The 14,199-nt window shown below is 30.2% G+C and overlaps 2 protein-coding genes across 2 annotated transcripts; both read right to left on the bottom strand.

The window, feature by feature from the left end:
• Positions 1-1,713: 1,713 nt before the first annotated feature.
• LOC133188146 (multiple epidermal growth factor-like domains protein 10) lies at positions 1,714-2,530 on the bottom strand. The gene is made up of 2 exons (XM_061323526.1): positions 2,482-2,530; positions 1,714-2,360 (listed from the first exon to the last, which is right to left on the bottom strand). The coding sequence occupies exons 1-2, from the start codon at positions 2,528-2,530 to the stop codon at positions 1,714-1,716; spliced, it is 696 nt and encodes a 231-aa protein (XP_061179510.1).
• A 4,325-nt stretch (positions 2,531-6,855) lies between these two features.
• Positions 6,856-8,605, bottom strand: LOC133188144 (uncharacterized). Its single transcript, XM_061323525.1, has 3 exons — positions 8,560-8,605; positions 7,443-7,607; positions 6,856-7,105 (listed from the first exon to the last, which is right to left on the bottom strand). The coding sequence occupies exons 1-3, from the start codon at positions 8,603-8,605 to the stop codon at positions 6,867-6,869; spliced, it is 450 nt and encodes a 149-aa protein (XP_061179509.1). The 3' UTR covers positions 6,856-6,866.
• Between the last annotated feature and the right edge of the window lie 5,594 nt (positions 8,606-14,199).

Below are 14,199 nucleotides of genomic sequence, written 5' to 3'. Positions count from 1 at the left end.
CTTTTGATACAATCTCATGGAAATTTATATATCAAACATTGGACTTTTTCAACTTTGGACCCTCTATTAAAAATGGATTGAAACCTTCCACAATGGTATTAAATCATGCGTAATACAAAATGGTGTTGTTTCAGACTATATATTTCCTCAAAGAGGCTGTAGACAAGGCGACCCAATTTCGCCATATCTCTTTTTGCTATGTGCAGAAATACTTGGAATTTTAATTCGAAATAATAAAGACTTTAAAGGCATAACAACTGTTGATTGATTCACCAGCATGTACTTTTTGTTCAAGTGACATAGAAACAATTGATCACTTATTTGTTGAATGTTTCAAAGTAAAAGAATTATGGTGTAGCATTGAAGAATGGATTTTGGAAAAATTAGATATTCATTGTAGTTTTGACAAACTAGCTATACTTTTTGGTAAATATGAAAACAAGAATATATGCAAATTACAAAACTTGATAATACTTATCGTAAAACAATTCATTTTTGCTAGTAAATATAAAAGGGTTCCAAAATTAAATATTGATATTCTAATGAAGAGGATCATAGACAGAATTTTTATAGAAAAGGTTTTGCTGTTACAAAGCTGTAGATATATGGAATATGAAAGGCATAAGCAAAAAATCTGTGATGCACTTTGAACAATCCTGTCTATTTTTAAGATGAACTGTAATGGAATATTTAGTTGTTATTTGATTGTCAATATCTATATTTGCATTTTTCTACCACTGCTGACCCCCCCCCCCCTTCTATTTTTTTTCTTTTTTTCATTAAAAAAATAACTTTCACGGTTACAAGTAAATTTTGTACTGCTGTAATAACAAAAGTATTAAGAAATTCATTGTGTATAATTATATATAAGTGTTTATATATTTATATATATAACAATCTTGCTTTGTACACTTGTGAAAGCTAATAAAAAAGTTCTCACCGACTACAAAACGCCCCCCTCCCTTTGCTCTTTGAATCCGATTAACAATATTTATTATTATTACATCAAACCTGTAAACAAAGTAGATAATACTATATAGATATTCTTGATATAAATCTATTATAATATTTAAGAAGTTAAAATATAAATTTAAGCATATTCTGAAGACCAAAAATCAATTTTTTTTCTAATTTCGTTCTGATATATATAACACTCTTTCTTGCATTGTAATATAATCAAATGACCTCTTCGGCTTGAAAATGTTCTACGATTTCTTGAAGGTCAAAACGTAGCAAAGGGGAGTAATTGAATCTTAAACCACCCTTTGATTGGTTAGTTTGAATCTTGAATCTCGAATTTTGAATCTCGAATTCGTATTTCGAAACTCGAATCTCGAATGAGCCCTCTGGGCTTTCTTACTTTCGAAATACACTCGTTGTGTCAACCATATCAATTATTACTATTTGAATATATACACATATTTTATTTTTGCAAAAAGAAGACTCCATAGATCATGATTTGATTTCTATATCTAAATACAACTGTACACATATGTCGTGAAAAGTCAGAAAGTAGAACCACACCGTGAGAAATAATTATCACTCCAATATCACTTGCTAATTTGATCAATTCATGTACATGTATATAGCGCCATGTACCATTTTAGCATATTTTCAAATCTCTCTCTCGATTTTTTTATGGTGAATGTTGTTCTATGCTTATATTGCAAGGTATAGATACATTGCCGATATCTTAATTTGTATTTTGATGCGTTAGTTATTACACAATAGTCCCGAGAAGCCATCTTTGCAACCATGCTTACAAATAGGAACAAGTACTCCACAACCTCCATCACCGCCGCAGTTAGGTGAGCAGGTGTTTCTACATGTATATCCCGTATACCCAGCCCTGCATCCTTCAAGACAGAACGCAGTATCTCGAGTACAACTCCCATCCCCTCCACAGCCAACTGGACAAGTTATGTTACAGTCTTGACCTGTGTATCCTGTTTGACAGGTGTTTTCACAAAAAAACCCTGTCATCCCAGGTAGTTTGCATCCATTCAGACAACGAGACGTAGCAATGTGACAACTTCCATCCCCTCCACATTTTGCTGGACAGGCGTCTTCACATGTAAATCCTGTGTACCCTGCCTTGCACCCATGGAGACAGAAAGAAGGACTCCTTCTACAGGTCCCATCACCTCCACAATTCTGGGAGCAGGTGCTGTCACATTTTAAACCTGTGTATCCTGCCTTGCATCCATTCCGACATACACCATTATACCATCTACAAGTCCCATCTCCCCCACAATTAGGAGAACATAGATAATCACAGTTAACACCGTGATATCCCGGCAAACATTCAGTTCTTTTTGATACAGCAGCAGTAGCAGTTGTAGATACTATTGACAAGACACCTGTAAATAGGAGTACTGAAATTTAAATTATGCACATTGGATTTTATGTTAATTTTCATGGAAAGCATGTTAAAGTTATTTGTGTATATATTTCTGTAAGTATTTCATGCGAAAAAGTTACCTTCTGTAATCATTTCAGCAGAAAGAAACAATAATACTAACAAAACCATCGTGGAACGTAAAACTTCTGAAAATTAAAGCTGTTTCATTATTTTGATATCACATTCTGATATAACAATCCCATACGATATTGATTGATGTTACAATTAAGGTCATGATTTTCCTCCTGGTCACTGTTCTTTCAATTTAAGCGAGATCTAATAAGATTAAAAAGGAGATATGATTCTCTGGTATCTTGCACGTATAACTGGTAATGTTCTTCAATTTCTTATGAGAAAACTTGTTAAACAACCCACTATTCAATCACAAATGTTGAGGGAAAATTATATTTTATCGAGAAACTGTCATCGTACCTGGTTGAAATCTTGAATCTATGCCTCCAAATTGTTAAAAATGCTTCTATACACGTGTATTTATCTAATATGTGAATGACTCATACTATATGTTTATCAGGATAAATATATTCTTTCACTCTCATGATCGTTATTAAAGTTTTCATTATTTTTACTTTCACAACAGGACAGTTCTTTATCCTATTTTGAATGGAAAATTGTTGAATGAGAAATTCAACCTTACCCTTCTCAGAAGTGTTTAGCTCTTCATGCAGTACCTCGTGCATTTATACCCTTGAAATATTATTTAAACCAATGACACATTGCGTTTGTCACGTATGCTTCAAGATGATGCATCTCCTACTGTGCCAAAATAGAAGCAGGTGTTAAACAGGACTATCAAAACTGTTTCAAGTGGAAGGCATTGATTTCTTTGATAGCTTGTTTACTTTATCTTAGTGAAGGTTATTAAACTTTTCAAAGGCACAACTTTTTAATATGTAAACGGATTATATGAAAAAATAACAGAGAGGATATTTTTTTGTAAAGACGTATCGCAACGTTGTCAACCATGGTAGAGTGTAGTTTCTTAAAAGGAAATTTCATCTACGCTAGCCACGGGTTTTCAGTCCTACCGCTCTTCATAAACCTTTGACTGGCGAATATGGGGAAATATAAACTTTTTACTAAACTGTGAATAATATTTTTCTTAAAAAATACAATTACACATGCTTGCTTATAGTACTGCCACATTTATTTTCATTGCCAAATATACTAGTTTGTATGCAGAATCAAAATTGTGTCATTTATGGAAAGGAAAATATATTTCTAGTTTACCTATACATTGCCAAAGTATGCAGTTGTTACATGACATTCTATTGTTTTTGCGATAGGAAGAGAGTTAGAAATATTGGCTACTGAAATTCAAAAATTTCAAAATTCTCAAACTTTATTTCTTTTTAATTGTGTAATACAAAATTTTAGCACTGGTTTCTTGTAAGAAGAGGTTAATTACTACCCGGTACTAAATTTTGTTCGTATGCAACAGGGATGTACAATGATAGATACAATAAGCTGATGTCAAGTTAGAACACATCAATTATCGAGATGTGCCACATTTTGGTGACTTTTAATTATTTCGGAAAAGCAGGCTTAAAGCAACTTGAAGCTGTGATCAAATATACATGTACGTAATGGCATTTTTATTTTTATAAAGAAGATGGGAATATCATTAACATAAGTGAATAACAGACAAATAAACACTTTACAGTGACTATTCAGACGGGTGCAAAACAAAAACCTTTTGGAAAGCTAATTGATTTTTTTAAAGATACATATAAAAATTTTCAGATGAAAAATTTGAAATTAAGATATCCTAATGCATGTAAAGCATAATAGTATAGTAAAGTTTTCTGTAAGAGGTAAAATGGAGATGTTTATTATTCTTTTTCAGGAAGAAGATTTCATTGTTCATTGTTTCATTGGAATATCATGTACCGCTTAATTTATTCTATACTTGGTGTCGCAGATACAATGAATTATAAAGGTACACAAAGAGCTAATACCTTCGTAATAAAATTCTTCCTAGACACTATCTATCCTTATACACTCTCTATCCTTATATCTGAACTACCACCAAGTAAATGTACAACAAAATAATTTGATTGAAAAATTTACTTTCAGAGCTATTATAAAATATGTAAATGAAAATCGAATTAAACTAGGCTTTCGTTACAATTAATGTTGTAAAGTCTACTGATAATATAACGTTAACGTTGCATTAATGGGTGACTTTATATGCATAATGATATATACATATCCATTTGAATTCATGTACAAAGGTTCACAGACTTGTTATTAAAAATATTAAACTTTATCACTGGTAAATGACAATACCCAAAGCATGTGGATGATATTATTTGTATCATTGATTAAAGTTTTATCACTATTGTTTAACACAGAGTTTATGTGATGAAAAAATATCTAACTAATGGGGATGTATTTTATATCCCACTGTCGTTTATCAATTGTTGATTTTACATTCAGGAATATATTATAGATATACTAAATTAGGATTGGCCAGATATTTCAAGTTAATGAAAACGTATTGTTCAAATGTACTAAAAAGAAAAGAAAACAATCCTTTCAAGTGAATTTGGCAAACGTTAGTCGTACCAATGAAGAATTTTATGCATTTTTGGAGATATTTTTCATGCAGTGTCTTGATGTATGGAAGTCGTAATTGTAATGTTCATAATGTTTACCAACTCCAGTACAAAGGTGTGGATTAGTAGTTGAAAAAATAGTAAAACTTGATGTTTCGGGGTGACATAAATGCCCCGCTAACATGCAAGTATGTTAATGTACAAGAACGTGAAAATATAACAATGAATGGAAATGATGGAAATGACACAAAAATAAAATTATATCATAGTGCTGCTGTACCACAACATTAACTGCATAAAACTGAGTTCTCTTACATGCAAATTAATATAAAAAAAAGGTTCCAATAACAGTGAAAATAAGAAATTTAAAGGACCTATAAGTCATCAATACACAGAGACTAACCAAAGATCATTATCTACAAGTATAGCCAAAGATATACCGAAAACAGTGAATAATTAGGAATTTTTAAGGTCTAAGGGCAATAATCTTCGTAAAAATACGTCAATCATCGTGAAACTCGAACTCGATTGGAAGGTAATCATAATCAAGGGATATACGGCATATTAGCTCGTTTTCTATATTAAGCAGAGCAAAAAATGTCCAGAAAGCAATCAAATATTGGATAATATTAAAGTCTAAGGGCCATAACTTTTGTATAAGTGGGCCAATCAACAAAAAACTTGATCATGATCTGTATGTCATCAATATCAAGTAACATACCAAAACTCAGTTCATTATCTACAAGCATAGCAAAAAAGTCCGGGAAACTTTCTATGACCGAATGACAACGGAATGACAGAATGACGGATGGAAAGGGGTTACACTATATGTCCCAGCCATTTCATGACTGCAAGCAGTAAAGACGTCCTCTTGAAAGCTACGAATCTAAGGTATTGTTGAATTAAACACTTATGAATAAATGATTGAATAAACATTTCAGTTAAATTCAATTTTTTAGTTTAGCTTTTAGGGTCGAGGAATCATATTTCTAAGATGACGGACAGTGATTGTAAATCCTTTAAACAATACAAATTGTAAACAGGGCAAAAACAAAGACCCCTGGAAACACCAGAAGTCAAAACATGATTATAAAACAGTTTATGAACCATGCTATTCCTTCTTTTTATCCCACTATATGAAGTTAAATAAAACAACGTTTTGTAAGTATCTAAGGAATATGTTTTTTTTTTTCAAAAGGAAGGAGAACATATTCCTGTAAAGGTCATAGTAGAGTTCAAATTATGATAAGTAATTTCTCTGTTAAAATCCTACAGTGGTATTCCATTACAAATTTACAGGATAAACCTCTGCCATTCAGTTAACTGAAAGGTGACTGAAAGTTCATTAAAAGATGACTGAAAAGCAGAGCTCTGCCATTTAGTCACCTTTCCAAACTTTTCAGTGACTATTCAGTTGACTGAAGGACGCAGTTTCATCCTCTGAAAATTATACAATGAATGCAACAGTTTTTGTACATTGAACATGTCAAAAGTTTTAATGAAGATCATAGTAAATACCCAGTTTATAAGTATTTCTTTTACTAAAAGTCTCCATTGTTGCAAGTGACTTCGAATATGTTTGTTTGTTTTACACGTACGTCACTTGGAGACTTTTTCACTCATGTTTGGACGTGTGTCATTTATTCCCGATGGAGGGCTACATTTTACCTGTAATGTCTATGTTATGGCCATTGAGCAGTGAAGGATCATTTTCGGACCAGCGTCCACTGCAACAAAGGACATTGGTTTATTCGGTCTCACCCGTTTTATGTCCCACTTTGAAATATCCTTCATGACTGTTTTCAAAATTTTTAATGCATTAATTTTTTTTAAAATTAATTACAAAAAAGTATTTATTTTTTTTTTAATTTTATTTAACGAAATCATGCTTAACATGTTGTTCTTTCACAGATGTACCCCATCCGTGGAGTCGGCCGAGGAGCCACATAGCCCCACTGCAAATCACTTTTGAAAATGACAGCAAAGTTTCTCACCACGGTTTGAGGGATCCCGATACTTGATGTTCTTTCGATTGGAAAGTTATTATATATCATTTCAGAACCATCTGCCCAAGTCCAGGCGCCATTTTCGGATTGCCCACCAATAAACCAGCCATCGCCGCCGCTATCTGTTTAAAACAAGCATATCACATTAGTTAAAGTTTTTGTGCGTCTTTATTATTCTGAGGATCTGCACATGATACTTGTCCTATTGATAAAAAAACATACTATTTTTTACATGATATTAATGAGTGATGTGTCAAAAAGGATATTTATATTTTATATTCCGGAAATATTTCCATGGTTTTCAGAACTTTATAATTCATAGTACAGAAAAACAATTAGATGTACATGTATTACATTTTAAATAATTTAATCATCATCATTAATTTAGAGAAAACTCATCAATTAATCAAAGAAGTGTCTCATTCTTTAAAATCTTGAAGATGATGACAGTTTGCTTACTGCACTCTCCGGCGAGAAAGGTTTTAAGCGCTTGATCTTCATTTCTGTTCTCAATTTTTACCAAGTCCCATCCTCGAGTTCTACGGCATTCATCACGGGCCTGGTTCCAGGATATAGGTCTGTTGAAGTCAACGATACGGTATCGACTACTTCCTCTAGTAGTGTCTGTAATTTTTTAAAATGCATTTTTAATGTTCAAAGTACATTAGATTATGCATGTTGTTTTATCAAAATTTGATTTTTTACTTTACCAAATAAGTTGCACTTTGTCGATTAAGCATTCTCTTTTACTAAAAATTTAAATTCGGACAAGTTGCACCATGTAGATTGAATTGTATGTTATAATTCATACCGTGACAGCGAAAAATCAAACAAGAATTAACATATCCTCAGTCATAAAATATATTAATTTGTATTACAGCTAAATAGTATTAAAAAAGAAAAGTATATATCAGAATCTTCAAAATAAAAGGCAAATTTGCTCGCATATTTTACTTGTTACTTTGGTTGCTATATTACAAATTTAAAACACGATTCAAGCTGAGAAATTGCTTTAAAAATATCATCATTTATAGTTTGTACGCTTATTTTATATTGGTTTTTTATTTGGGGAGGTTGTATACCTTTGTTAGAATTAGACTGTTTTTATAAATTTTCTGCCGCAGGGGATTCATTTTATATTATGATTATATTCAATTTACATTAAATTTTAAAATAAAAAAAAACCTTTAATTGCAAATAGATTTTCTTGTTTTTCTTATGTATAACAAGACTGAAAAATAAGTAAAACATCACACGTTTTTAAAATTTGAAAAAGCGTCATTTTCTAAATGTACCATTATTTTAATTATAATCACTGTGTCAAGGAATTTTGCATAAATGAAAAAATGGTGATTAGGATTAAAAAAAAAGCACAATTCAAATCTAAAAAAAAAAACAAACAAAATAAAAAGAAATCCAATTTTAAAATGAATCGTAAAAGTTTAGTAATGTTACACCCATTGCTGTCATACACCTGTCAGGAGCAGACTCGTGAGATTCCGCCTTTATATTGTAACTTACCAAACAACTAAAATTTTGCCTGTTAAAATTATTGTCAATAATAATTTGAACTTACCTATCACAAACACGAGCAAAACAACCAGATAAACTCTGAAACTCATCTGTCAATTAAAATAAAATTAAATGAAATTAACATTTAAAAAAATGAATTATATGAGCAAAGTACATAGTATATTAAAAAAAATAATGAAAACTTCCATCTTAATGATTTTCTTTTCAATAATTTAGGGTAGAGAAATATTCTTCTAAATTTCAAAAGTAAAACTTTTTTTTTAATTTTATATAAATATGAAAGGGAAAACAATTATTTCAACTCTTATAATTAAAACAAAACGCTGTACAAAAATTTCTTAAACATGCTTTAAAAAGTAAGATATAAATTAAGAAAATTATTGTATTCTTTAAATAACAATTTAATCAGAGTTAAATGATGATTTGATAAAATAAATGTAAAAGGTACAACAACATTCGACACTCTAAGAATGCAGTATAATCTCATCACCCTTAAAACATGTTGTTAATAGAAAATGTATTTTAAAATTAAATTAAGCAGTATAACATCAGCCCACCATATATTTATATTTTAATTATTATGACGAATATACAATAAGTTTTCTGACTTCTCATCCTTGCAATTGATATATAATTAACGGTAGATCAATAAAACATACGTACATTTAATAATTAAATAAATAAAAGGTAATAAGAAGAAAAAAAAAAGAAGAGAATAAAATCAATTAAACTGATTTAAAAGTATTTAGCAACAAACCTTATTCAGTATCTTCAAAATCTAAACAAAAATCTCGAGTGCTGTTGTTTCTTATATACGACTGCAAGAGATTGGAACTCCTTGGCGCACGTGATCTTAAATCCATAAACTGACACGATTAATTAAATCATAACAAACACCTTGATTTATTATCCAGTGAAAACAAAATAAGAATGCACAATTCGCACTTTTATGAAATGGCGCAATACTGTTTTTGGAAATTTGTTTCGAAAGTCCAATGTCACTTAAAGGATGTTTTTTTTTCCTTGTTACCCACGTTTAATTATCAATTTAAAAGTAATGCGTTCTATGTTACATCTATTTTAAAAAGTTAACAAAAAAATTAGCTTCAATTCGAGCTACATTTACATCAGGGTTGGGGTCAATTACTTTGAAATGTAATTAAATACTTTCAAATACATTGATAATTTTGTCAGTTACTTGCAATTACAATTACATTGATTTTAACAAATGTAATTAATTACTCTCAATTACTTCCAAAAATTTTGAAGAACAAATACATGAATATTTTGAAGCAGCAATATTATTAAATTTGACCTTTCTTATTGCCCTGGGCAGTGTGTTTATGCTGTATACACATTATAAGGCATTCAGTTATTGAATAAACACAAACTTTATGCCAACCAATGCTGGTATGCATTATGATAAAACACGTTTTTTAATATGTAACTTGAAAAATAAAGTATTTGAACTGTAATTGAAATGTAATTGAAAAATACATGACTTTTTTTGGAATGTATTTAAATACATTCAATTACTTGTAATTGAAAACAAACTCAATTACAAATACTTTCAATTACTTTGAAAAAATGTAAATTTAAATACAGTAAATTACAATTACTTATTTCAATTACCCCAACCCTGATTTACATGTTTTTTCTTCATCTCTGTGCAAGAATTAAACCAAATTATTTAGTATCGCATTAATTAAGTATTTTCTGCACTTCAAATTAAACTTTTAATTGATATGTGGTTGTCCTTTCTAGCATATTTAATTTTGCTAAATATTTGCAATGTGACCTAAATCAAGTATATGTTCTATTAAGCATAGAATACAAAAGATTTATTTGGATTGATTTGGCATTCTTTTTGTCAGTGAGTTTGTAATAGGTTCAATTTTATCATAATCATATTTGATTTTTTTATCTCGACCGAAATTTAATTAAAAATTCTTTTATTTCCAGAATTTTGCATTTTCCCCTTCCTTTTGACAACCAGGTGAATAGAAAAAAAAATGTTCAAAACGGAATTTCGTCCAAGTAAGATAATTACTTAATTGCTATTGTCTGTTTCATGGTTGTTGAATACGGATAAATAGAAGGTAAATCAAAGCAGTCTATGTCATCTTCTGTTGTTGTGTTTTTTTTTTGTTTTTTTTTTTGTTTTTTGTTTTTTTTTTTTTTGTTTTTTTTTTTTTTTTTTGCAACTTAGAAAAAAAGTAATTTTAAATCATAAAAAAATCTTATAAATATTTGTTCATCTTTACATTGATCCTCTGCTTTCCAGCTTTCATTTGGCTTGATATGTACGTGTTAATTTTTTCTTTTAATTTATTTACGAATTCAGTGAAAATAATTTGAATAATTTACTCATTTATTTTATTTATATTTCCTTTCTTCTTTAATTTTAATTTATAGACGTAAATAATTCCTTGGATCTCTCAATTTTACAAAATTTTAGTTTGAGTCGTAACTGAACTAAGACGGATAATTAATAATGGTTTTGAAAGAAATGTCATAAGGATTAATTATTGAAGACATTTAATGCCTACTAAATAATTATCTGTGAAATATAACACTCCTAAGCTCTTCATCATAGCTGTCTTAACATGTGATAAGATGTCTTTCTTTCTATCGGTGTTCTTTTCAAATGATACATTTTAGGGGAGAAGGGGGATTTCTGCTTTTTTGCTGTTGTTTTTCATATATGTTAATTTTAAATTTTAACTTTGTTTTCTTCATAAAAACGTAAACATATACCACGTATGATATTCAACTAATTTTTCATAGTCTGACAAGTTTATTTCAGTTTATCTTTCATAAAATGTTTAAGAATTATTTATGAAAGATTACACTTTTAACTGATAGAAAATATATTTGGACTTGACAGACGTAAATTTTATCTCACCATAGATTTTTTGGATATTAATTGGGATTTCCAACACATCAAAGTTTTATGGGAATCACTAGTATTCATTAAAATACTTAGACCGAATATCAGCTTTCAATCGTTAAAGTAAACAAAAGGTACATTATATTATGTTAAACATGGGAAATCCATCCGACCACAAATTCATAAATTGACCTATCAGCTAATAGTTAATTATTTATAAAAGCAGTCGTAGTATGTACAATTCGTAAAATATCCATGTATAGTATGTATGAGTATTTTGAGTGTCATAATCATTTATATTCATATTTCTTGGTTATTTAGAGCCTCATATAACACGTTTCTTATTATTTATTTACTTGCTTGTTATTCAAATAAACTCAAACTGCAGAGAGAGAGAGATCTACATGTATGCATAGAAAGATTCGTCAGGTTTAATTTGCGAATGATTGATATTTATAGAATTATTACTATGAATTATGAATTTACACTAAATAATTACTTTGAATAAACAGAAATATTTTAGAGAGTAAAAAAAAATTGGCTTATGTAATGTCGAGGAAAATGTAATATATATAATTGCCTTATATTAATCTTCATTCCACAGAAATTTATCTCTTTGCATATTTTCATGCATGATAAGTCTTGTGCATTATCTACAATAAATATAGATGTTCAATAATTTGACTTCATATTCGCATTATTTTATTGTATTATAAAATTTGAAACTCTGTACACGTAATTGTAAGATCAGATTTAGGAAATCATCTTAGAACTATTCATTATGAACAACATAAACTGAAAAAACAAGGAAACACATGGCTCAAGTTTTTAGAGTAGATTTCTGATTGAAATTTTCAAATTCATTACAGAAATGATAGTTTTGTTTACAAGTGTCTCTGTATACGGAACTTTCGAGATACGCCGGAATCGTGGTTTACGGCTGACTTTTACACACAGCAGTCACGTGATAATAAGGAAATGTAGGGCATTGTAATGGCGAATGTTTACATCGCAACGAAATATTGAGCAGACGAAATTATTCGACGTCTGAAAAAAAGGAAGAACACAGATACTCCCAGCCACTACTGGTGTTCTTTGTCAGGGTGTGCAGCAGACGGGAGGCCAGTTGAGCCACTTATCCTTGGATGCAAGGCGTCCAATTTTAAGAGGAAACTCAAATTACGAAGGCAGCGGCCTCAGCAGGTCTTTCGAGATGAGGAGTTTTCCCCTAGACGATACCACTCCGTTTGTTCCCTACATTTTGTAGATGGCTGTCCCACTGAAAACAATCCTATCCCTACCCTATTTAGTCGCTACAATTTCAAGATTCCAAAATAGAAACCACCTCCATTGAAAAACCTCAGCATGCATATGCGAGTACAACCGCTATGAATATACATGTATACCTCTACATCAACAGAGAAGAAGTGTGAAAAGGGTCAATGTAAAAAAAAAACAGGGCCATCCAGGAAGCTGACTAGATTCGAAGAATTCTTGATCACACTCCTTAGAATTTGACTTGGTGTCAACACCTCTTTACTTGCTAACTTGTTTGGGGTAGCCGAGAGTCAGGTATACCAAATATTTAGCACATGGATTAATCTCATATATAGGGTGTGTTACTAAGAAATATTAGATTCAAACTGCAAGTTCACTAATTTGTCTAAGTTTCAAATAAAAATCTAAATATTGTTAATATTTTATGAATATATCTTAATTTTTTATTATATTACAAATGGTTTATTTCCTTAAATAAATTAATTACTGGTAATTGGTAAATATATTATATATATATATTTATTTATTTAGATTCACAAATAATATAATTCACACAGAATATTAGTATTTTGACTTTGAAAAGTATTACTAAGTAACTGTATTTTATATAGGTATTTGGACCTCAAATTAAATGGCCTTCAAGTGCACAAGTATAAGGAAATTCATACCACACTCATTCAAGAATGCTTTTCCTTGGACAAGAGTTCAGAGTAGTCGACTGAACAGAGATGTTTGTTCAGCGGCCACGTACCCCTAGAGCACAGCATCAAACATACAATAACTATAAGAGCCATAACACATTAAAGTGCCTTGTTGGAATCACTCCCTCTTGTATCACCACTTGACAAACGAATAATGATCTATATATGATGCATGTAATTGTACTATCCAAAGATGTGTTCATGAATGCTCTATGATCATGAATAGTAGCTATGCACATAATATGACATCTGAAACAAGTGCTTACATGTAAATTAAATCAAAAGAATAAGATCTTTTTTATGTATCTGAATGTTCATTCCATAAAGGCATCTAAAACATACCAGACCTGGGGTCAATTACTTTAAATGTAATGCATTAAATTACAATTACTTCGAAATTTTTACCATTACAATTACCATTACCCTCATTTAGAAAAGTAATTAATTAAATTACAATTACTTTGTTTAAGTAATGAATTACATTACACATTACATTTTATAAGAGAAAAACACAAATTTTATGACCACACAATTTATATCTATACTTTTCACACTTTGTGCTTGGTTGATATGCTTTCCCTCATGTCTGTAAGTCAGAGTGGTATTTGGATTTTGTATTCATTTATCATGTCCATGTAGTTTACCAATCTACCATGATCTACAGTTGACAAAGAAAGTGGATCGGAACACTTTTAATGTTGCAGTTTTGTTCAGTCTCTGATGTTAGTTCCTCCGTTTTTTTTTTAAATAAATGTATTAATGTCACTTGTTTTGTGGCTTCTTTGAAACCCAATGATTTCTTCTTTTTTTTCAA

Source organism: Saccostrea echinata, unplaced genomic scaffold, assembly GCF_033153115.1.
Source record: "Saccostrea echinata isolate AGI-Se365-2 ecotype Australia unplaced genomic scaffold, CSIRO_AGI_Sech_v1 ptg000016l, whole genome shotgun sequence".
Taxonomy (NCBI): domain Eukaryota; kingdom Metazoa; phylum Mollusca; class Bivalvia; order Ostreida; family Ostreidae; genus Saccostrea; species Saccostrea echinata.
Note: the sequence above shows the minus strand (reverse complement) of the source record. Positions and strands in the feature narration are given on the sequence as shown.

Bases quoted from the DNA above. Each gene is read 5' to 3' on its own strand.
- LOC133188144 (XM_061323525.1), bottom strand. From the start codon at position 8,605: ATGAGTTTCAGAGTTTATCTGGTTGTTTTGCTCGTGTTTGTGATAG. The intron at 7,608-8,559 runs GTAAGTTCAAAT...AAAAAATTACAG, and splicing joins TTTGCTCGTGTTTGTGATAG to ACACTACTAGAGGAAGTAGT. The intron at 7,106-7,442 runs GTAAGCAAACTG...TGTTTTAAACAG, and splicing joins CTTTCTCGCCGGAGAGTGCA to ATAGCGGCGGCGATGGCTGG.
- LOC133188146 (XM_061323526.1), bottom strand. From the start codon at position 2,530: ATGGTTTTGTTAGTATTATTGTTTCTTTCTGCTGAAATGATTACAGAA. The intron at 2,361-2,481 runs GTAACTTTTTCG...TCCTATTTACAG, and splicing joins TGCTGAAATGATTACAGAAG to GTGTCTTGTCAATAGTATCT.